This window comes from Cololabis saira, chromosome 15 (genome assembly GCF_033807715.1).
Source record: "Cololabis saira isolate AMF1-May2022 chromosome 15, fColSai1.1, whole genome shotgun sequence".
NCBI classification, from domain to species: Eukaryota; Metazoa; Chordata; class Actinopteri; order Beloniformes; family Belonidae; genus Cololabis; species Cololabis saira.
Window position 1 is genome coordinate 14,422,590 of NC_084601.1, and position 24,595 is coordinate 14,447,184.

Below are 24,595 nucleotides of genomic sequence, written 5' to 3' on the forward strand. Positions count from 1 at the left end.
AATGAACTGAACAAAAAGCTTATATTGTTCCTTTTATTGAAAGTATGGCATTAACACGCTGAAATCAAAACTACATTTGACCACGTTTATGCTCTAAGTGACTTTGATTAAGGCAAGAAGAGGCCCATTGAAGTAATAGAGGAGAAGCTGGCATGTCTGGTCATGTGGGCAGGTAAAAGCTGCTGAAAGAGTGAGCAGGAGAGGCTGAAACCAGATATCTCCTCAAATCTGCCTTTTGAAAGTGAGAAGCGCTCCTAGTACTGTGTGTCACAACATTTATTCAATTTATTTTAGGGGGTGTGATGTGACATGACAGGCTATAAATCCTGCATCTCTGACAGAGTAAATGAGAATAAAGTCATCACGGAAAAGGCTTTATTTTAAAACACAACTGAAACACTTGCAGGAATGCTTGGTGCATACGTGTGCAATTTGTGTGGAAAGAAGATAGTATCTGCGTTGCCGTGTGAAGAATATTATTGGCAGCGCCGCATTTAGCACAAAATTGACATCGCCACTAGATTGTCTTCCCCTGCAATGGAAAAGTTGCGCTTCTGGAAATTTCTGCAAATCCGTGCGCAAAAACCCAAATCCAACCGAATTCCAATAAAATAGATCAAGAAAAATCAATCAGATTACATTGCCACTCTTTTTCATTATAGTCACTATAAAATCCAGCGCGGAAAAGAAGGACCATGGTCCTCGCCGTGCCAAATAATGCCCATCGATGTGCGCCGAGGAGCGGGCACACTTTTACGCACAGCGCGCTGGGTTGAATGCCCGGCCGGGGCCCGCGTCTCAGCCCGCAGCCTCCGGATTGACTGCAAGCAACCCATAAATAGAGGGGAAAATGTAGGCCTCCATCTCCCTTTTAAACCTCGACGCTGTCCACGTCCTCAAAAAGAATGGATCTAATTAAAACGTTGCACTCGTCATCATCGCCAAAGCTTTGCCAAACGCGTTCTGGTGGAGAGAAGGCAGGGAGATGCAGGACCACATGACTGCTCCGAGCACAGGAGGGATGGGAGTCAGATTGGGTTTCTCCTCTCTCATTGGCCGGTGGGCTGACTTTTGACACGCAGACCAGGGACCCTCCTGCCGTATAAATAGGCCTGATAGGACTTTATTATTCTAGCATCACGGCAGCAGGTCCCTGCAAAGCTTGGAGTTACTATCGTCACCATAACTGTATGCCTGCTTGAAAGGTGGTTCAAAAACAGGGGCTAAGCGGCACAAGGAGTCTGCATGTCTGTTTAGACATGCTCAGCTTTGTGGATACCCGGATTCTGTTGCTGCTTGCAGTAACTTCATACCTAGCATCATGTCAATGTAAGTTCAAATGTCTTTCTCTATGATGGATATTTTTCTTTTTCCTTTTTTTGTTCTTTTTTTTCGGGGCTCACTGCTTGAGGATCTGTCGCTTGGCTTTTGTTTGGGACTTCCATGATGGTCAGTCTGAAGACAGATCTAAACGCTGCTGAATAAAACTCAATGGACTGAGCTCATGCTGAGGATTATTCACTTTTTCCAAGGATACAATTATGATGAGATTAGTTTCCGAGGGGGAGAAGTTGCGCTGCTGAAAAAAAGAAAAAAAAAGTTTTTTTCTTTTCTTTTCTTTTCTTTTAAGAAAGATTATTTATGTTGCCATGTTAGTGTATTTTCACAACTTCCAATGCATGTTGAGCTTTAAAAGTAGACTAGCTGTGCATTTTCTTTGAGATATGGGATGAAAGGCTTCGTGGGGCGTTGTACACATTGTTCCATCCAGACGTCCAGACTGGAACTCTGCTGTCGGAAACTACAACAGCTCCCCCTGGTGGCCGTGGGTGCAAACACCTACTTGGCACCAATTTCATTCTTCCCCTCTTAACACACGTTTTTTCTTCAAAATAGTACATGCATGGCACTGAAATATAGAATAATTCTTTTAAATGTATTTTTTTCAAATAGTATTAACTTTGAATTTCTTAACTATTATCTTAACTATCTATTATATCTAGAAAAAAACATTTAAAGATAACTAGACAATAAATGGATTTGACTTGGAGCTTCCAGGTCACTTTTATGTCGTTTTAGTATAAAGATTAGAGAAATAAATAGTCTCACAAGGATGTCAACGTCCAAGGGCGCCACCTTATGGACTAGATGGGGCATGGCATGTACGAGTTCATGGGGAGGTCCCAGCTGTGTCAGTCCCAGCAGGTCCAGAGGCTTCCAGAGCCACTGAAGTACACCTGCAATACAGATGAGAGATGCCAACATCAGCCACCAAAACCACAACATTATTTTACCTATTGCTCTAAAACTCAGTTTCTAAACAGCTCCATCACAAAAAACTCATTTTGGCAAAAGTATCAGTTCAGCAAAAGTACCAATGTATCTGTAGCAGGTCTCATTGGAAGGGATCTAGTCCTTGTCTAGTTTGCAGTAGGAACTATTCGTGTCCCAAGGGAACGAGCTGCCTGTTCAGGCCTGTTAGCAGCGGGAGCTTTGGTAACAGGAATGCTGCAGCGCTGGGACCTACATCCATTACACAGTTAGACAGGAGTCAGCTTTGCTAAAAAGATATTGCTCTCAGGCACATTTTACACAGGGCTTAGGCAGTTAGCAGGGTGTTAGCAGACAAATATGTGGGGAAGCAGCTTGAGTTTGTTTTTGATGTGTTCTGGTTTGACAAGGAATTTATTTTACATTTTCAGTGTCAGATAATGGCTCAGGTGAAGTTGACTCAGGATACATGTTTTACATGAAATATAAAATCCCTGCAGATTGTTTTGACTGCTGCAGCTATCCCAGTATTTTATATTTTCTATATGAATGCATGCAATCTGCAGAGTATAGCAGCACCCTGCAGCAGGTGTGCATTACCCTTTTCTTTTTTACCTTTTTTTCAACAAGCAAAGGGAAATATTACACTAAGAAGAGGTTAGCACATTTAGCAAGTATATGGATGGATGGAAATAACATTTCTTCTTTTTCAGGTTTTACCCTTAAATGTATATAATGTTCTAACAGAGTATTCCCTTTTCTCTCCCTCTCCACCCTCTTCTGCCTCCTCCTCCTCCTCATCTCTACAATGCCACAGTATCGGTTAGTACTTATGCATGCTACCATGTCAAAATACGTTAAAGACAGTGTTACCTGGTCAAATTGCCCCTTTGAATCATCCCGGTAAAAGAGGGTTTCAGCCTTTCTTGACCGTCCGAGCAATCTCAAGCGCAGCAGAGCATTTCGTTCAGCGCTTTCTGACTCCGAACTGAGTTATTTCATATACTTCTTTCCCTTCCTGTCCATGAAAAGGTGAGGGTCCTATTGGCTAAAGATTGTGTCAATGAAAGCTAAAACCGCAGTGCTGAGGCCCCAAAGGGCCTGGCACAAAGGATCCTTTCTGAGGACAGCAGAGAGGAGAGGTTTGCACCTAGCAGCTGGCTTTGGGTCAGTTTGGGATCCTCCTCTGCCCCTTGGCTTGCTCATATTTGTCAGACGAAATCCTGGTCTCAGATCAGTGCGGCCAGGCTGAAATTGGTCATATGGGGAGAACACATAGAAAAATACATATTTTAAAAAGAAAAGAAAGACTGAATTCCTCTGCTTGTAATTGAGATTGCTTGGAACTGAACACCACTTCTACGCTTAGTGTTTGCAGTTTGAGCAGCATTATGTTGAGGTTGCAACACTCACTGTGGGGTTCTGGTATCAGGTCAGGATGTGGCCGGTCCTGCAAACTAACACGCTAGTTTATGCCAAGAAAGGTTGGAGTCTGGTTATGAACCATCTTCAGCATGTCTGTTCACACGCTCATCATTTAATCTCATTAGCACATTACTCCACTCTCCTCCTCCATGTGTAGTATCATGATGACAGAATACCTGCATGCAGACACCACTAATAATTACGCTCATGCAGAAAAAAAACAATGAGCTGCATGTTTTCTATAGTCTTAGAAGTCTAAACAAGTAAACGTTGCAATTAGTTATCTTCTCCTGCATGAAGGGAAGAGATGATGTGGACACAATGTTGTTCTTAGGTGTCATTTCATGCCTGAAGTGCGGCATGTCAGACAGATGACGCATCATTTCCATTAGAAATGTTCAGGCCATCGTTTTGATTTCTGGTGGAATCACTAAAATGTCTTTTTGATTGGCTTTTTATCCTCAGGGGGAAGTCACATCGTATGCCTGATTATAATACAAGCCTGGTGCATGCCTTGCTCTTATAAATAGTGTAGATTCAAAGCAGCGGCCTGCTTTGCTGGAGGGATGATTTAGACTTTACACATTGCTAAAGCAATAAACCGAGCCATCTGCTCTGCGTTGTGGTCTGACTGAGTCATTTCTCTGCCGCAGGGTCCCAGAGGAGACAAAGGACCTCGAGGTGACAGGGTAAGTCCAGATTGAACTCTGCTGCCTTCTCATCTGACAAGCAAATGCGTGATTCCTGCATCTGATGAAGTTTATTTATGAAGCTCTTTAGCAAAGTGTTTGTTGACGTCACATGACCCATTAACCTCACTAGGCCACACCCCTTTGTTTACATCAACCATTACTCTAGTCACGGTGACATAATGTGAACACATGACAGATGTCGATTTCATTCACATTCGTTTTTTTTTTAACTATTCATGAAATGAACGGTTGCACTTTATCTTTAGGTTAAATAGTAACATAGTTTTGCAAACCAGCGTATCTGTTTGTTTATGGCATAACATTTGAGGATTGAGCAGATCAGCCTGTCGGCGCCTGCAGGATTCACGCGCTGCATCCTCCAACATCCCCAGCTGATCAGGAACAGCAATGTTCACTCACTGATCCCTTCTGTTTCTTTCAGGGTTTTCCAGGCCAAAGTGGTAGAAATGGAAACCCCGGACCCAATGGGCCTCCTGGCCCCCCTGGCCCCCCTGGACTCGGAGGAGTAAGTGTTCTCTTTATACACCAGTAATATCCAGGGCATGTTCGGGTAAAACAATTCAAAGTGGAAAAATGTGCTGGAAAAGTACAAAAACGGACAAACGTCTGACCCACATCTGGCCCCGTACTGCAGCACATGACAAGTCCAGTAAAACCTTGATTTTTATTTACTGACCTCTGTTGACCTCACTGCCCCATTAATCTTGTGGCAGTTGTGCAACTTCTATCTTTTGGGTCCTTTTTTATCAATTTGAACACCACATGCACGACGCAGAATCAGGTCATCGGTATAAATTAGTGATTTAAATCAACTGATTTAAATGCTTTTTATAAATTCTCAAGCCACAACGAGTGCAGATGTGTACTGAAATGTTAAACTTAAGCGTGTTTAAAATACTGGCCCTTCAGGTCTGCACAGTAACTTTAGTGATTTACCTGGAAGTTTTTGAATTGTGTGTTTTTTTTATACTGTTTATTCCTTCAGTACTTCATGTGTTAATCATCATAATTAATCTGTGTTTCTACTTTCCCTACAGAACTTTGCTGCTCAGTACGATGGTGGTGCAAAAGCCCCTGATCCCGGCCCCGGACCAATGGTGAGGGCTGCTGTGTTTCATCCAACTCCAAATCACACATTTCCAGTCATAAGTTCAGCTATATTGTAGATATGCCTTTGCAAGACAATATATTTGAATTTACTTTTAGCCAGTAATGTTCAAAATAGAAAAGGCTTCAGGAAAACTTCATTTACATGTGATTACCGATTGTTTTTCTTGTTCCTCTGTAGGGTTTGATGGGTCCCAGAGGCCCTCCTGGACCTCCCGGACCTCCCGTAAGCACAACATTTGCTAAAATTCAGCCTATTTTAGCATCTCTTGAAATGTTTATGCATCGCGGCTAATTGCTGAACCTCTTTTCATTCAACAGGGACCTCAGGGACACACAGGACACCCTGGCGAGCCTGGCGAGCCTGGACAGTCTGTGAGTATAACCTCCGAAATATTCACAATTGTTGAGTTTGGGAAAAAAAAAGAATCAATCCATTTTATCTACGAGATTTTAACGCGCTACTTCTCTGTTCAAGGGCGGCATTGGAGCTCGTGGCCCACCCGGACCCCCTGGCAAAGCAGGAGATGATGTAAGTATTTTTTCCCCCCCACAACATATTCTTAAAGGATTTTGAGCTACTTCTGTGATCTGATGTCCCTGAAAGATCAAATAGTGACGTCTCCTCCGTTAACTCACAGGGTAACAACGGAAGACCTGGCAAACCCGGAGACAGAGGTGTCTCTGGCCCTCAGGTAAGAGGTCTTCAGCAAGTCAGGGAGCCTGATAAGCTATCATGTCCAGATTGATTACAAACGTAGCAGGTATTTTAAACTTTTCTTTTTCCTTTTGAATTGCAGGGTGCTCGTGGATTCCCCGGAACCCCTGGACTTCCAGGAATGAAGGGACACAGAGTGAGTGGAGATTTTTTCCTGTGTTTGACCTGAAATGTACCTTCTCCTTCATGCTCACCTGAGTCCCACAAAGCCATCGGCCCAAAGCAGCGCAGTAGTGAAGTGTTGACCTCAGTGTAAAAGAACATCACACCCCATAACAAGCACTGCTTGATGTGATGACGGTCCTAACATCCTGCCTCTGCAGCACTGAGGCCCTGCAGGTTCATAACTGATAACAACACTACATACAAGCAAGAGCGAGATGCAAAACATCCCCTTCAGTCAGATTTAACGGCAAAAAGCATCTTTATCAGTTATAATGAGGCTTGTCCTTTTTTTTTTACACATAAGACTATTATAAAGGCTAGATGTCCCTCAAGAACCGTGATTGTCTTCACTGCCCTCCTTCTGATTTGTGTGCTTCACTGTGCTCCTGTGTTTTAGGGTTACACTGGTCTTGATGGACGTAAGGGAGAGGCCGGTGCCGCTGGCGCTAAGGTAAGACATCACCTGACCTCCACATTTGCATCTGCAGACGTTTCTGCTTGACACTTTGATCCACACTTGACACATCCGTCCTTCTTCTCTTACAGGGTGAGCCCGGTGCACATGGAGCTCCTGGAAGCTCTGGACTTGCTGTAAGTTTTTGATCATTAAAGGCACAAACCCTCGGGTGTTTGAAGCGGTTCCCATCATTTATCAGCATGCAGCGAAGCTAATGTCTGCCTTGTCTTTAGGGTTCTCGTGGTCTGGCTGGAGAGAGAGGTCGCCCCGGCCCTGCTGGCCCCACTGGTTCTCGTGGTTCTGATGGCAACGTTGGACCCTCCGGCCCCGCCGTAAGTTAACCCTTTCATCGGGATGCATATTCTGTCTGAACTTCGGGGGCTATTTAAATCAATAAATCATGGAAAATATGAACTGCAATTACAACTACTCTGCAGAGTTGATATCAACTTTGACCTTCATGACATGTTTCAGGACATACTTTTATCTCTTCTAGGGTCCCATGGGTTCTGCCGGTCCCCCAGGTTTCCCCGGTGGTCCAGGCCCCAAGGTGGGTGTGATGTCACTTCCTGTTGCCACAGTCTGCCACAATGGCCAGAAAATGAAACCCATCCCAGAGCTTTTTCTTACACAATCTCCCTTTGGGAATGAATGCACATTTCAAGTCTTTTATTTTTTAATACTCAAACTCAATACAAGATTTCCTTTCTAGATTATGTTTTATTATCACAGAATAATATGGATACATTGATTGAGTGTGGGTCAATTTCTGTTGTTAACAGGGAGAGATTGGAGCTATTGGTTCAACTGGCCCATCTGGACCTCAGGGAGGCAGAGGAGAGCCCGGTCCCAATGGTGCCGTTGGCCCCATTGGTCCACCTGTAAGTATATGGAGAAATAGGTGCCCTCTTTATTTTCTTCTCAGGTGTTGACTTGACTTTAATTCTTCAATTCCATCTCTGTGACATGAAAGACAACATACATCAGTTCCAGAGCTCTGTTTCGACTAAAAATATTGACATTTTGACTTTTAGCATGGAGTCTTATATTGAACAAGCTGCTTATTTTTCTTATTACATTGTAATGTTGGTGTAAAATATTAAGTTAAAACAGAGACACAAAAATAGAAATTAACTCTTTTTTTTTTAATAGCTCTTGATAATGACATTTAGTTTTAGTTTTTTACCTTGTTTGGCATCAGAACAGCCAGTTATAATAATCTTAGTTTAATTGCACATTCTTGCAGTAGATTGATCTCTGATCTCTTGTCCTTTTCCTTCAGGGAAATCCCGGTGTTAATGGTCTGAACGGAGCCAAGGGAGCCGCTGTAAGTATCCGAGTTATAACAGATATTTGTGTGAGATTATACTTTAGTGTACAGACAACATGAGTAGAAATCATTTTGCAATGGCGTCACATCTGCTGTGATGCTCAGATGCATCTTGAGAAGTTTATACACCTCATCCACCTCATATCTGGATGCATTGACAAAGACTGGCCAGATGCACGCACATAAATATATTCCCAAATGCTTTCTCCGGCATAATTGATCACACACACAAGTGTACATACAGAATAGGAAGTGAAAACAATATCAGCATTGCCTTTGCTGTCACTGCTGTGGAAGCAGTTGTTTTTTTTAAATCAAAAAGAAAGATGCTAGACTTGTGGAACCATCGTGCTGAGCTCTCTCCATGCCTGTTGTTAAGGGTACCCCTGGTGTTTCTGGAGCCCCTGGCTTCCCTGGACCAAGAGGAGGACCTGGACCCCAGGGACCTCAGGGTTCTGCTGGACCAAGAGGCCTTGCTGTGAGTAACACCAACATAACACACACCCTAACATGCAGATACAAGGAGCAGAGCAGTAATTGTTCACAGAAATGGACTGGATTTTAAATCTACTTGTTTATCTCCATGTATTTTAGGGAGATCCTGGTGCTCAGGGTATCAAGGGAGACGGCGGTCCCAAAGGAGAGCCCGTAAGTTCTTATTTTGATCAATTTGAAATTTCCCCTAAAATGCATCCCAAAACCTCTGCAAGCGTTGTTCACGACCCTCAACTCCTCTGTCGACTTCTTCAGGGTAACGCTGGAGCCCAGGGAACCCCCGGACCCCAGGGTGAGGAGGGAAAGAGAGGACCCACTGGTGAGCTTGGAGCCACTGGCCCTTCTGGCAACCGTGGAGCTAGAGTGAGTACCGCACCATCATCCTCAATCACGAGACACGAGTGGCGTTGCCGAGAGTAGGTGTTGACGTATGTGTCTCTTCTTCAGGGTTCTCCAGGCGGCCGTGGTCTGCCCGGTCCCGATGGAAGAACTGGCCCCGTTGTGAGTACAACCATCCCGAGACAGGCAGCATTCAGCCATGGGGTGTGTTTTTATTTGTTCTCCTCATGGTTTATCGTTTCCCTCATTTCCGTAGGGTATGCCTGGTGCTCGTGGTGCCACCGGTGGCGGTGGATCCCGTGGACCCCCCGGAGATGCTGGTCGTGCTGGTGAGCCCGGCCCAGCTGGTCTCAGGGTGAGTCTTCTCCGAGATGTCGTTGTTGAGTCATCATGGTGCCCCGAAGGCAGAATGAGTTTATAGCTAACTGATAGCCTAGCGAAGTGAATTTGAAAAGTAAAAATAAACAACTGAGCCCTTAGTTACAATCGCTGTCATTAATTGTGGAAATATTAATGGTTGTCCTATGTTTCTATAGGGACTTCCAGGAAGCCCCGGCAGCTCTGGACCCCCAGGAAAGGAGGGACCTGCTGTGAGTGCAACATCTTTCTGATACACGGGTATCTGCTGGTCTCATTACGTGATCTTCATGACCAACTGTTGCTTGTTTTGCTTCGTCTTCTAGGGTCCTGCTGGACAAGATGGACGCTCTGGACCTCCCGGCCCCACCGGACCTAGAGGCCAGCCTGGAACCATCGGGTTCCCTGGACCCAAAGGACCTTCTGTAAGCAGAAATCCAACAAAGACCTTAAAATAAGCATCTTGAACCAGGTCCTGTTTCAATCTTACACAAACCTGTTCTTAACCCGTCTTTTATCTCAGGGAGAGGCCGGCAAGCCTGGAGATAAGGGAGCTACTGGCCCCACTGGACTGAGAGTAAGTCAGAAACCTTATCCTGTCTGATTACTGCAACTTCTTCAAAATGGAAACGCATTTTGTGCAATATGACAAATAATCCAGACACGTCCTTGTTATCTGCCACTGAAGAATCCCTGAGCCGTTCCCTCATTTGTCCTGTTCCTCTCTCTTGTGTTCAGGGTGCCCCCGGAGCTGATGGTAACAATGGAGGCACTGGCGCCATGGGACCTGCTGTAAGTGTGATAATGTTCTTAGATGCACCTCAATCATGTTTTGTATCAAATGCAACACGTGGCTCTGACCATCACCAAACCCTTTGTGACAGCGATAACCATTCTTTTCTGTCTTTCTTTGCGTAGGGCGGCGCCGGAGATAAGGGAGAGCAGGGACCTTCCGGAGCTCCTGGTTTCCAGGTTCGGATCCATCATTTGTCTCTTCATAAACTACCAATTAGTGGGTGCATTGTGATGTTGTGTGAGAAATAAATAAATAAAAATAGAAAATAATAGAAACCTTTTGCAGCTACATTTGGTCTGATGTATTAATCTAATTGTAAAAGGAAGCTTAAAACATGATCATCGTAAAACCAACTTATTCGCTTCCTTCCTGTTGACCCCGCTGCGTCTGATGTCAATACGCAATGTTTTCAGGGCCTGCCTGGACCCGCTGGACCTGGTGGAGAGGCTGGCAAGGCTGGAGACAGAGTAAGTGAACACAAACGGAGTTTCAGCACAGTCAACGTGCAGAAAAATGACAGTTAGGATGGCTGTGAAGTCCAACTCTAACCCGGCGGTTGTGTCTCTGTAGGGAATCCCCGGAGACCAGGGAGCTGCTGGACCCTCAGGTGCCAAGGTGAGATCACATGGACGTGCATATTGATCATAACTGGATTAAACTGGACCTCATTTCACATATTTTGATTATATTTGACGGTATTTAATTGGGCTTGAATAGAAACTTCTATAAACTAGTTTACTTTTGTCTGTAAAGTACAACATTGAGTTGAATGAAACTGTGTGATCCTGCAGGGAGAGCGTGGTAACCCCGGTGCTGCTGGAGCTTCTGGAGCTCAGGGCGCTATTGGACCCCGTGGACCCGCTGGAGCCCCTGGACCTGATGGTGGCAAGGTAAGATGATGGCATAGCAATAGGAAGTTGCAAGTAGGGGGAAAAGAAAGAAAAAAAATACAGCAAAATTGAGGAAAGCACCAGTAAAAAAAGATAGGAAATAACCATGAGTTTGTGCTGTCCATCTGCAGGGAGAGCCTGGTGCTGTTGGTGCTAACGGTGGCCCTGGACATCAGGGACCTGGTGGCATGCCCGGTGAGCGTGGAGCAGGTGGTACTCCTGGACCCAAGGGAGAGAAGGTAATTGGCCTGCAGATAGGCTCATCATTCACCAGTGTATCATTTCTCTTGGTAACTGTTTGTTTCACAATGTCTTTTCTTTTGTCCGCCAGGGAGAGCCCGGACACAGAGGCCCCGACGGAAACGGAGGCAGAGATGGATCCCGTGTAAGTTAAACCCTCCTCTTCTTCTTGAGGAAACACGGTTACTTTCTGAGTATTTTAGACAGCACCCTTACCTGACTGTCCCTTCCTTTCTCTTACTAGGGCGGACCTGGACCTGCTGGACCTCCCGGACCCACCGGAGCCAACGGTGATAAGGTATATTCATGTAATGATTACAACTTGAAAATAAAAGTTTAAAAAACATACCTGACAGAAACAAAACATGGCATGTATGTAGGATGTTGTCTGTAATATAAACAAATGTTACATTTAGACCCGACAGCAGCCCCCCCGCCCCCCCACCACAGTCTCATATCACTAGCTACAGCATCAATATTGCCATCTGATGGCCATTTTATGAAACTACAGCACTTATATATCTGCATCTAATTAATTTGCATTTGTGCCCTACAACTGACCTCAAACCCAAAATGACATTAGTCATACAGGTGATTAAACGTAGCAAGCGGGTAAAGGTTTTCCAGCGATATTATACATTTTTGGGTCTTTTTTAGTGGAAATTTCAAATCACTCTGTTTTGATCCATCCTGGAAAATGTTCTGTGAGAGGCAAACTGCTCAGCTGTGAACCACATTCACATCTGTAAAAATAAAAGCATAAGCACACTGGAAATCCACATTTCATCGACTGATCGTTAGCTGGTGGAGGTGGAACAGTTCTGACCTGAGTGTTGTTTCCTCCAGGGTGAGAGCGGTTCCTTCGGACCTGCTGGCCCCGCTGGAGTTCGTGGAGCATCTGTAAGTAGCTTTACTCATCTCAACCCCTTTAGGTCATTATGTCGTCATTATATACATCATTAGGCCGACCTTTCTAACCGGCCGCCTGTTCTCCACAGGGAGAGCGTGGAGAGGTTGGACCTGCTGGACCCTCTGGATTCTCCGGACCCCCTGTAAGTCTGACACTAATCCCCTCAAAATGCACTCTGATCATCAGAAACGTATCCAGATCATTTGATGCACACAAGCTGGCTCTGATGCTGACCCCGCCATGTTCCTTCCCACCTACAGGGTGCTGATGGTCAGCCTGGAGCAAGAGGAGAGCGTGGACCTGGTGGTGGAAAGGGAGAGGTTGGCGCCGCCGGCCCTGCCGGACCCGCTGGACAGAGTGGACCCCCTGTGAGTAAACCCACACACACACACTCACACACACACACACCAGTGCAAATGTTTGTCAATTAATCAACCATCCAATGAAAATCCAGCCACAGAGTTGATTCACATATTAGTTTATTTGCATGATCATAAAGTTAAGGATTGTAGTTTTAACAGATATAAGTGATGCTGATGTCTGATCTGTTTAGGGAGCTTCTGGCCCATCTGGACCTGCTGGTGCTCGTGGAGACACTGGCCCATCTGTAAGTATATAAACACACATTTAGTCGCTTTGAATAACATACACACACATACACAAAGTTATACCAGATGTTAGCCAGGACGTCTGTTTATTGAGCGTGTGTTTCTGGACAGGGTCTGACTGGTTTCCCTGGTGCTGCTGGTAGAGTTGGTGCTGCTGGTCCTGCTGTGAGTACTCAGTTTGAATTAACATTTATTTGTCATTCATAAACACGCACACGGCCTTAACTTTAACTCATTGGCTTCCTTTTCTCCGTTCACAGGGCATCGTCGGCCCTCCCGGCCCCTCTGGTCTCGCTGGCAAGGATGGCCCTCGTGGAGGCCGTGGTGATGTCGGTTCCGCTGGTCCTTCCGGCCCACAGGGATTGATCGGACCACCTGGTCCCCCCGGAGAGAAGGGATCCCCCGGAGAGTCCGGTCCTGCTGTAAGTCTGGTTCTGCTTCAAGTTGGGAGCGACTGCAGAGAGCCGAAATTCTGAGAACGGCTTAAGTTGCGCCCAAAACAATCACCAAGTGAACATATAGACCGCCTTCATCAACGGATGCTTTTCTGATTGTAAACCCTTGTGCATTTGTCTAGGGAGCACCCGGTACCGCTGGAACATCTGGTCCTCTTGGTCTTCAAGGATTCGTTGGTCTGCCTGGTGCCAGAGGAGATCGTGGTCTTCCCGGTGCTGCTGGAATTCTCGTAAGAACAAAATTAACTCTTACTGTTTTACCTAAACATTGAAGCGTTAAAAGCTACGACATGTTTGTTAAATATGCACGGACATCAGTGCTAGAACCCATCCACCAAGGGGCCCGTTTTCTTGTAGCGCCTCTAAGTAGCCAGGATAAATGTGAGAGGTTATGTCAGTCAGGGTACCTGCTGTAAAACATATGTCAAGTTCAATAAAACTGGTGGCAGGAGGTGGAAACAGATGGTCCAAAGGGCAAAGCCAGAAGAGGAAGAAGATGTACATCAGTGTTAGACTAGCTCAGATCCGGTAGCCGTGACAGCTGCATTATCAAGACAGACTCAAGAAGACATGCTGGAGAATGAGAGGATTCTGCTACAGGCAGTGCTCGGTAACCGTTAGCTCGCTTAGGTGTCTTCTTGTTGGTAGGAACTTGACCTTATAAGGAAATGACACTATCTTACGTAAGACAGAGCCAGTGATAGGACTAATAATAATAATAATAATACATTTTCTTTGCCTCTGTCTCCCTGTGCAAGATGATAATTCATTGTTACAACACAGAAAAGCCTAATGTGGCCCCTTTAATCATTTAAAGTGGTGCCCACTTGGTAATTTGTTTGAACTGAAACAAGTCTTCAATAGGTGATTTGTTATTCTGTAACATCTTATCTGCCTCTGTATCACATCCTTACCTCCCCCACATGTGCACCACGTATCGTTGAGGTGTTGCAGAGCGTTATACGGCATTTACTTGTATTTGACCCACTGTTTTGCTCTGTATCCTGTCACAGGGAGATGCTGGTAGAGTTGGACCCGCTGGTCCCCCTGGAGCCCGTGGCCCCTCTGGAAACAGCGGCATGCCTGGTATGACCGGACCTCAGGGAGAGGCTGGACGTGAGGTAAGCTGAAGCATGTTCAAAAAGGATGAGGGATTTTTAGTAACCGGTACCAGAAAGTTGCTTTTGACGTGTTTGAGGTTTAAAGATCTGCTAGTTACTAATATTTTTTGCCACCCACAGGGTAGCCCTGGCAACGATGGACCCCCTGGCCGCCCCGGTGCCGCTGGATTCAAGGTAAGGACCTCGGATACACCTGTTTGGATTGCGGACCACACCCACACGTACCGGGCCCTGACCCGCACTTGCCCTGCCCCTCTGTGCTTAGGGAGACCGTGGAGAGCCTGGATCTCCTGGATCTCTGGGACTCGCTGGTGCCCCTGGACCCGCCGGACCCTCCGGAGGTGCTGGCCGACCTGGAAACCGCGGAGAATCTGTAATTATTTCTTCAATATATTGAATTCCGGTGTTTCAGTGAAATCATTTTGCATCTACAATCCTCTGCTTGCGCCTACTCATTGTTCTTTCCACGTGTCCTAGGGCCCCGGAGGCCCCGCCGGAGCTGTTGGTGCTGCTGGAGCTAGAGGCCAAGCCGTGAGTATTCAGACCGAGGGCGTAGGTTTGCATAGGGACGGGAGGGACATAACACTACCAACTTTTCAGGAGGCTCAAATTGTCCCCACCAACCTTACTTGCATTATATAATGATATAATGCAAGTAAGATATAAAGGTAATTTAGATTGTCTTCCCAAATGTTGTAAGGATAGAATTGACCCTCACATCATTAAGTGAATTATTTTCATTATGTTCAGACTTACATTTACCCCTTTTCACTTGCTGAATTTGCCGGTCCATTTTATTTTTCCTCAAACGCACGTTTGATTGGCTGATGACTTGACCATTTTTTTCCATAATTGCTCAACCCACTGATGCATTTTACAAATGAAAATAAGGGAAAAGAAGGTGAAAGAGACAACCAATTAAAGCAATGTATTACGCTTGTGGTGAAGGACCATGTAGGCTAACATGTAGTTCCATATAGGTTAAGTAGTAGTTAAGAGATTATTAATAAGTTTGTATTTATTGTGTATCTTAATATAATTTAAGTTTTGTTCAAATATTGCAATTTAAATTGCTAATAAAATCTTGGAATATTCTGGAAGTTTTCAAATGTTTCTTTAGTAGTTTTTGAAAACAAAGGTTTGAATGGAACCGTCTATCAGGTGAACCAATACACATTATACACAGTATAAGTCAATGCAGATTTATTTTGCATTGATCATTTAGCCTATCAATTAATTAGGTTCATATTCGTGACAAATGTAGCCCTGACCCCCGTTCACCCAATCTGTTTGGTCTTATTAATGTCCCGTCCCCAGCAAAAAGTACATGCAGGTTATGCTGTTATATTGTCCCTACCAATGTTGAGACCAAACCTACGCCCTTGATTCAGACACAGCTTTGTTCAAGCTGCAAGCTCTCCACTACATTTATTTCCAAGCCCTAGCGATGTGATGTTGCTGAATGAGTGTGCGTCTGGCGTTTTTCTAGGGACCTGCCGGAGGCCGTGGTGAGAAGGGAGGTGCTGGAGACAAGGGAGAGAGAGGCATGAAGGGTCTGCGCGGACATCCTGGTCTCCAGGGCATGCCCGGACCTTCTGTGAGTGTCCTCATCCACACAATGGACCGGGATCATATGGAGATGGGTCGCCCCGTGACTGCTGTGTCGCTCATCCCTGTATTTTTCTCTTCATCCAGGGACCTCCCGGAGACTCTGGAGCTGCTGGCCCAACCGGACCTTCTGGACCCAGAGTGAGTGGACGCCTACATGTTTCTATGTTCTTACCTGCAGTCCCTACAGAACCCTAGATGAGAAGTTAGCCTCTTTAGCATGTCACATTCTTCAAATATCAAAAGGAAAGGTTAAGGGGGGAAGGTTTTGAGACGTGTTTGATTGAGAATTTCCGTTAAAAACGTCCTTTGACCGTGTATTGTGATGATTTCTTCTTAAGGGAGCTAGCGGCCCACATGGACCTGCTGGTAAGGATGGTAGATCTGGTTCCCATGGCTCTGTCGGTTCTCCTGGTGCCCGTGGACCCCCTGGAACTTCTGGACCATCCGTAAGCTTGAATTTATAACCTCTGATGTTCATCATTTCAATGACCGGAGCCTTAAAGACAAAGGTTCCAGGTTAAGCCTCCGTCTGCCCGTCAATTCACCGTCTTATCCACCTCAGGGTCCTCCTGGAGCCCCTGGACTCCCCGGACCTCCCGGTAGCTCTGGTGGTGGATATGATGTCTCCGGATACGATGAGTACAGAGCTGATCAGCCCGCTCTGAGAGCCAAGGACTTCGAGGTCGATGCCACCATCAAGTCCCTGAACAGTCAGATCGAGAACATGCTCACCCCCGAGGGATCCAGGAAGAACCCCGCCCGTACCTGCCGTGACATCAAGCTCAGCCACCCCGAATGGACCACCGGTAAGCTACACTTCATCCGATGATCGCATGGTACAAATATAAAACCTTAGGGTGTCTTTTGGAATCTATATGTGTAATATTGAATCTCATCAAACTGGAAAAATAAGACACGGTTTAATCTTCTTCTGTAGGATTCTACTGGATCGACCCCAACCAGGGATGCATCAATGATGCCATCAAGGTCTTCTGCAACTTCGACACCCGCGAGACTTGCATCCACGCCCACCCCGGAAGCATCGCCCGCAAGAACTGGTTCAGAAGCACCGAGGCCAAGAAGCACGTCTGGTTCGGAGAGACCATCAACGGCGGTACCGAGGTGAGACGCGTACTCCTTTACTCGACACCACACAGTCAAATAAGACCAGAAAATAACATACTGTAATATATTCCTCGCTCAAAATATTGATTGCTCTTTTTTTCCCATCTTGCAGTTCACCTACAACGACGAGACCCTCAGCCCCCAGAGCATGGCCACCCAGCTTGCTTTCATGCGCCTGCTTTCCAACCACGCTAGCCAGAACATCACCTACCACTGCAAGAACAGCGTTGCCTACATGGACGGTGAGACCGGCAGCCTGAAGAAGGCCATGGTGCTCCAGGGCTCCAACGACGTGGAGCTCAGGGCCGAGGGCAACAGCCGCTTCACCTTCTCCGTGCTGGAGGACGGCTGCACTGTGAGTAGATCCCCTTCTCATCCTTAGTTGCTTTATTCAGACATTGCAGTGTGCTTCAGTCACACCTCAGCTCCACCTCACTATTTTGATATGTAACCTTTTCCTTTTCTTCCCGTCCTCCCTGCAGAGACACACTGGTGAGTGGAGCAAGACAGTGATTGAGTACAGAACAAATAAACCAACTCGCCTGCCCGTTCTCGACATTGCACCTTTGGACATTGGTGGAGCTGAACAGGAGTTTGGCTTGGACATTGGCCCAGTCTGTTTCAAATAAATAGACTCATGTTAAATTAACACCAAAAAAAGAGAGAAAGAACGAGAAAAAAAGAACCCCCAAATCTCAGCCCTGCCCTTCTTTTTGTGTTGTTTTTTTATACTGAATGCTGATTTTTCTCAGAGCATCCACTTGTTTAAGATGGGCAACTATCGGAAAGGACTAAGGCGGACTGAATGGAGTTTTTTGTGCAATGCAAATTAATACAGCCACCCAAAGGGACGCGGGAAAACACCTTGTTGTGGGACATCATGTCATCTTTTTGTAAAAAATAAAAGAAGTGTAATAAAAATGCTGAAAGTGTGCATCACTTTGTGGTCTTTGTATGTCTTCCAAAGAGGAGGTTTAAATCCACAATCTCCAAGAAAAAGGTTTGAACTACCTCATGCCTGTACGTAAAGAAAATACTATTGACGAAACCCAGGTCCACAACGGAGATGTTAAGACTTCTACTGCTTCAAGCTTTGTCCCATATTGGAAGGTGCTTAGTTACGTACTTGAAGCAGCAATCGATGGTGCTATTATGCAGCTGTGGAGCGAACCACTTTTTACTGTATTACTTTGTATTGACCTTTGAGGAGTCCTGCATTTATTCCCACTGATCCTCCCCATTTTAAGCAGGTGGAATGTTTCAAAACCTAATGTCTGTTTTTTTTTTTTTTTCTCCTTTTGTTTAGTTTCTGTTCTGTTTTTTTTCCTAGAAGTTTGTTTTTCCCTTTTGTTGTTTTTTTTTTCCTTCCCGATCAGGCTTTTCCCTTCTCCGTTCCCACTCCAAGTGTTCATACTGACAGCACATAATTCATCCAGCTCTAAATGGTTTTTCAGCGGCCTTTTTTCTCTCTCAGACAATGACATCGCAAAGTCTATTGTACCTATTTTGTATATGTGAGATGTTTAAATAAATTGTGAAAAGTTCTGAAATAAAGCATGTCCAATGTTCCAAAACCCACCACGCAGTGACTTAAGTGCTTTCATGTTTTAATAACACCGATGCAGCTGTGTCACTGTAAATTTGTTTTCAGGTTTTATTTTAGCTGATGATTTATACGTCATCACTGACTTAAACATCTTCCTATTGTGGAAGCAAAGCCATATTCATTTGATCTACCCTCCCCTTTTCCCTTGCCTTTCAGCAATACGTCCAACTTTGATGTATAGTAAATTTCTGTTTACAATGTCCATGCCAATGTGTGATTACTAATGTGCATTGTTTCTTGTAAATACTCATCCTCTCATGATGCTTTTTTCTGGCATAATACAGCTTTTGCATCCAAATAAATCTCTATGATTTGGATCAAGGCTTGAACTGGAGTGATGCATGAATATAATCGATATTTATTATTTTTTCAAAAACACTAGGGGAACAGTAATTTAGTATTGACTTTGAGTTGCAACACCTTGTACAACCACGAGAGGGCAGTGTAGGTCAATATTCAAGAAGGTTAGAATACATGCTGAAACCATGCAACCACCCTCCTTAACATAAACAAAACCAAAACAGGACAAAGGATATGCATTAGGACAAATTAAGATCATACCTTCAATAGTAGAAAGTCTGAGTGTAACGAAATAAATAAAGTGCACATTGTCTGAAGAAAAATAGCAACAGTCAATGTGATGGTGATGCTGCAGGAACAGTTGAATTGGAGCTGGGATAATTCAGGAGACTAATAGCTTATGGAAGGAAACTGTTTGTCATTCCTGTAGTCTGTGATCTCACACCTCTGTAGCTCGTCCTTGAGAAAAGCAATGTTAAGAGATTATGTTTCATGTGTTCGTTGGCTTTAACTATGTTGTGAGCCCTCCTGGTGTGTCCCTGCAAGTATAAGTTACCTCTGTGTGATGTACAGCTGTTTATACACACTGGAGCGCCTTCCTTGTCTGCAGAGTGTAGTTCCTTTGCCTCACTGTGGTGATACTTTTCAATGTGCTACTCCAGAGAAGACTGAGATTTGGGGTGAAATGCCAAATTTCTTCAACATGTTTAAGTCTCTTCAAAGAGTCATTGTAGAGTTATTGCTGTGAGCAGGAGGGAACTGTGTTGCGAAGAGGATGCTCAGGGTTGTCCACAATCTTCTTTAGTTTATGAAGCATCCTTCGTCGCACAATCGCCTCCAGAGGCCTGTTCGATTTCTTTAAGTCACTAGCTCTGATGCTGCTCACCCAACTTTCTCTTCCCTGGATTTATAACAATCTCCCTGGCTATGTCCATGTATAAGGAAGGATTATTTATTTATTTATTTAAAGGACAATGTGCAGGTACATTAAAAAGATGGCTGCACCAGAGTTAGCCACAAGCTAATTTCCATCTGTAGTCCTTGACAAACATAAATAGTACACATTAGGATTTACAATAATGACAGTATTAAAATGCAAATACAAGAAACAGACTACTACTACTACAAGATAAATAATTAAGAAAATCCAAATGCCATCAGATGGTACCCACAAGGGTACCGTCTACCCGTCCAGTATTGTCAATGAGAACAGGACTGACTATCCAAAAGCCACTTTTTGACGGCCGTAGAAAAACTATGGAAGTCAGCCATGTTCATTAGATTGTTCGGGAGCCCATTCCATTCCTTCATAGCTTTATATGAAAAAGCTGATTGAGAAAAGGCGGACTTCCTTATTGGAACGTTGCACTCACCCCTGGAGACAAACCTTAGCACTCTACTTGTCGATTGAGAGCGTAGCTGAACATAGGCCTTTGGGGCAGCATCGTGCAGGATTTCGTGTACCAGGTGGGTATTGGAGTACCTGATTAAATTATCAAAGTTAAAATTTTAAGTTTTAACAATATGTGGCAATGATGGGAACGTTGTGGCTTTCTATCAAGAATTTTCAAAGCCTGATTGTGCAAAGATCTAAGAGGGTTTAAAAATGATGATCTGGCCTGAGACCATGAAGACAAACAGTAAAAAATATGGGATAAAATCATATTAACCTGAGACCAATTCACAATACCAACCAACTCTATCCTTTAGTCTGCCTCTACCCCTACACAAAGGTGACTGAGGAAGAAAATGAAAACCTTTTAAAAGGTTAAACGGTTAAAGGGTTGCAAAAAGATAAATGACTATCCTGCCAAATTTAGGGTAACAACAGCGGTGAGTGCAATGGGATGGTCATGTCCACACTTACACCTGGTTTATCTGCACTCACCTTCATTAAAGAGGATCTGGTGAAAAGGCCTCAGAAAAACCCTGGAGAACAGCTGGCCTGGCTTGGCCTGGCTTGGCACAGACTACATCTGTGGTCATGTTTCAGGACCCGTTTCACTTCACAGGTATTTGCATCCCTAAGAACAATACTACCACAGCTCCTTAACACTTAACAGCCACCTTACATGTCCCTACATCGCTTTCATAGACACGTACATGTCACCTACATCAGCCTTCATGCACACGCACGCCACATACAACCCCAACTCTTGAACTCCTGTAAACTTGAATCCTTTACCAGGGCACCTACCTCACCAGCAGTCAGCACTTTGACTTTGTTTTTTTGTTTTGTTTTTTCTTTGTACTTGACTTATTATCTCATTTTTATCTCATACATTTTATTTTAAATCTGTGGATATATATTGTCAATCTAGTCTGGTTTTTATATTTATATTTTGTGTCTATCTTACAGTTCAGCTACACATTATTTATTCCATATAAAATAGAATTGTATAAATTCTCTGATTATAATTTTCTTTCGTAGTATTTTTTCTTGTTAATTGATATTAAAATTTGCATGCTATGCACCTATGCACCAGGGACAGCCAAATATTGTTAAATTGCACTGACATGAATTCACAATGCTGAACTCTTTTGGTCTGGCATACTTTCAATAATGTCTCCTTTTACACTCAATTTATAACCTATATAATCATACTCAGCAAAACAGACATTTTATGTTTGACCACTGAGCTTTACTTACTTTGGTACCTAGACCATAAGATGTGTCTGTGTAATAAAGCCAAAACAAGGGATGTTTTTATTTTTGTCTCAACAGTAAAGTGTATTTGAATCCTACACTATTCATCTAAAGATATCTTTCAAAGCTTTAGCAAAACAACAATCATTAAAAGGACCTGCAGATAAACTGCTCATAAAAGTGATCAAAAGCTGCAGATCTGATTCAAATGCATTAAATCAGTCAGGAAATGTCCAATGTTCGACCTTGAAAAGTAACGTAAAGGCAACCCACCCAACCTGCGCTGCAGCCTGATTGTGTTGTTGTGGTGATTGGCTGCCCCCTGCTGGTCAAAGAAAGAATTTCACTTAAAAGAGTTGAGGCCTCTACAAGCTTTCAGCAGCCCCAACTTTGCTTGGCACAGTTCTTTATTTCCAAATCCTTCATGTTGTCATCAAGAGCAATTAAGATTCATATGATTTGATTTTATTATTTTACCATTTGGACTAAAATGATGTACATATGAGCTCAGATAAACTTAAATGACATGCTAACGACTGTCTATTTAATATTACTATCAATTTATATTTGCATATCCATATCCATCCATATCCATTTGCATATCCATATTCTATGGAGCTGGCAGTTGAGGAAGCAACATGCCAAAAACAAAGGAGATCAGTGTGGACCTCAGAATAAGAATTATAGATGCCCACAAAGCAGGGGAGGGATATACGAAGATATCCAACCGTTTCCAGGTGTCAAGGACTGGAGTGAGAGGCATCATTCAACGCTCCAAAGACAGCAACACAGTGCAGAACAAGCCTGGCAGAGGTAGAAAGAGAAAGATTTCAGAGAGACTGGGGAGGAAACTGGTGAGAGACGTGTCTAGAGACACCAGATTAACTTCCAAGGCGCTCGCAAAGGACTTGGCCACATCAGGAATCATTGTCTCGAAGAAGACCATAACTAGAGCTCTGCACAGGAATGACCTATGAGGGTGCAGACCAAGAAAAACCCCACTTTTGAGGAAGAGGCACCTTCAAGCCAGACAACCTGGCTGCTCGACACAACCTGGAGAAAGATTATTCATACTGGAAGCGTGTCTTATGGTCTGACGAGACTAAACTAGAGCTCTTCGGCCACAGGGACACTGCTTACGTTTGGAGAAAAAAAGGACAGGCATTCAACCCAAAGAACACCATCCCCACAGTGAAGCATGGTGGTGGGAGTATTATGCTGTGGGGATGCTTCAGTGCATCTGGAACAGGAAATCTTGTCAAGGTGGATGGAATCATGAATAAAGAAGAATATTTGGCTATTTTGAAAGAGAACCTTAGGCAGTCAGCTGTGAAACTGGGTCTGAGACGTCACTTCATCTTCCAACATGACAAGGATCCTAAACACACCTCCCTCTTGGTGAAGAACTATCTCCAGACGACCAAAGTGAATGTCATTGAATGGCCTGCAAAAAGCCCTGACTTAAATCCAATAGAAAATCTGTGGGGTGACCTAAAGAAACATGTCCATGCCAGGCACCCATCAAATCTAGAGGAACTGGAGAGATTTGCCAAAGAAGAATGGGCCAGGATTCCTCAAATGAAGTGTGAGAGACTTGTTGTAAACTACAACAAACGTCTGCAGGCAGTAATACAGCAAAAAGGATACACAATTGACTATTAGGGTGTGGGGGGCTAATCATTTTGACCCTGGTAGTTTTTGTGTTTTGTACAATATCTTCATTTCTGAGTGGAATATAAAATAGTGTAGGCATCCAAAATAAAACTACGAGGTCTACAAAAAGCTGTGTTCAGTTTATTTTGCTCTGGTTAATATCACTTGGAAAACACTTAGAAAACAAGCACTATTTTGTAAGGGGGCTAATAAAATCGTCCTCAACTGTGTGTGTGTGTGTATGTATGTGTATGTATATGTATATATACATATAGTACAGACCAAAAGTTTGGACACACCTTCTCATTCAAACAAATGGGGAAGTATACAGCACTTTAGAATAACCTTTCAATGTACCAAAGTGCTTTACAGAAGTTAATAAATAAACAGGAGGATAAGTAAGAACAATCAAAAACATTGAAAGAACAGTGAAAAAACAATAAAATACAATACAATCTAATAAGATAAAAGTGTCGTCACCCTACTGGGTGTTAAAAGCCATCCTAAATACGTAGGTTTTTAGCCTAGATTTGAAGATGCTGAGGTCAGAAACAAGCTCCGCAGGGAGCTCATTCCAGAGCCTGGGGGCGCCAATGGAGAGGGCTCGGTCACCCCAGTGTTTTGACCTCAGGACCTCGAGCAAAAGTTGATTTATTGACCTCAGAGCTCTACTGGGATTACGGACAGTTAAAAGCTCAGGTAAATACAAGGGTGAGAGCGGCCATTAAGAGCTTTAAAAACAGACATCAAAAGTTTAAAATCAATTTTATTCTTGTATTTCCTCAACCGCACCATTACCTCACATGAAGAGGGTTGCTGATTCCCAGCAGTGGTCTTTCTGTGTGGAGTTTGCATGCCCCTAGAATCTTCTTTAATCTATCAATTGATAACATGATCTTAATTATTGTAGCCTGTACTGCATCTCATAGTTGTCATCATTGTCAGATGGAGGGTTAAGCCCTCCTAAAGACATGACCCCTCATGTTTTCAGCATGCCCATATTCCAGCCATGTTTCAGTTCACATTAGAAAATGGAGCGCGCATACAAATGTTGACCTGGGTTCTTTAAGACCAACGTTCAGACAACGTGACATTCAACATTTGCAGATTGCTGCACTGAAAAAAGTGCATCATGAAGAAGCGGCACTATGGCAACAAGAAAACATTCACCACAACAAGCAAATGTTTTGCCCCTCTAGTTTCTTCCCACGGCCTGTTTTCAAATGTCCTTTTTTACTTGCCTTATCGCATCATGT

At 44.0% G+C, this 24,595-nt stretch overlaps 1 protein-coding gene across 2 annotated transcripts; it reads left to right on the top strand.

The window, feature by feature from the left end:
- The first annotated feature begins 1,128 nt into the window (after positions 1 to 1,128).
- col1a2 (collagen, type I, alpha 2) lies at positions 1,129 to 18,711 on the top strand. 2 transcript variants are annotated; one of them, XM_061742677.1, is made up of 49 exons: positions 1,129 to 1,341; positions 4,333 to 4,385; positions 4,831 to 4,914; positions 5,447 to 5,506; positions 5,698 to 5,742; positions 5,838 to 5,891; positions 5,995 to 6,048; positions 6,158 to 6,211; positions 6,317 to 6,370; positions 6,797 to 6,850; positions 6,946 to 6,990; positions 7,090 to 7,188; positions 7,353 to 7,406; positions 7,639 to 7,737; positions 8,139 to 8,183; positions 8,566 to 8,664; positions 8,781 to 8,834; positions 8,937 to 9,044; positions 9,129 to 9,182; positions 9,277 to 9,375; positions 9,557 to 9,610; positions 9,704 to 9,802; positions 9,901 to 9,954; positions 10,116 to 10,169; positions 10,296 to 10,349; positions 10,587 to 10,640; positions 10,744 to 10,788; positions 10,965 to 11,063; positions 11,195 to 11,302; positions 11,395 to 11,448; positions 11,548 to 11,601; positions 12,150 to 12,203; positions 12,302 to 12,355; positions 12,474 to 12,581; positions 12,767 to 12,820; positions 12,933 to 12,986; positions 13,082 to 13,243; positions 13,399 to 13,506; positions 14,290 to 14,397; positions 14,518 to 14,571; positions 14,663 to 14,770; positions 14,875 to 14,928; positions 15,887 to 15,994; positions 16,093 to 16,146; positions 16,347 to 16,454; positions 16,571 to 16,814; positions 16,946 to 17,130; positions 17,246 to 17,488; positions 17,616 to 18,711. In XM_061742677.1, exons 1-49 carry the CDS (start codon positions 1,260 to 1,262, stop codon positions 17,760 to 17,762), a joined length of 4,086 nt encoding a protein of 1,361 aa, XP_061598661.1. In that variant the 5' UTR covers positions 1,129 to 1,259; the 3' UTR covers positions 17,763 to 18,711. The 2 variants fall into 2 exon arrangements, with proteins under 2 accessions (XP_061598661.1, XP_061598660.1); XM_061742676.1 differs by lacking the exons at positions 1,129 to 1,341; positions 10,965 to 11,063; positions 11,195 to 11,302; ... (1 more) ...; positions 11,548 to 11,601; positions 12,150 to 12,203 and having other exon boundaries at positions 4,286 to 4,385.
- Positions 18,712 to 24,595: the final 5,884 nt, after the last annotated feature.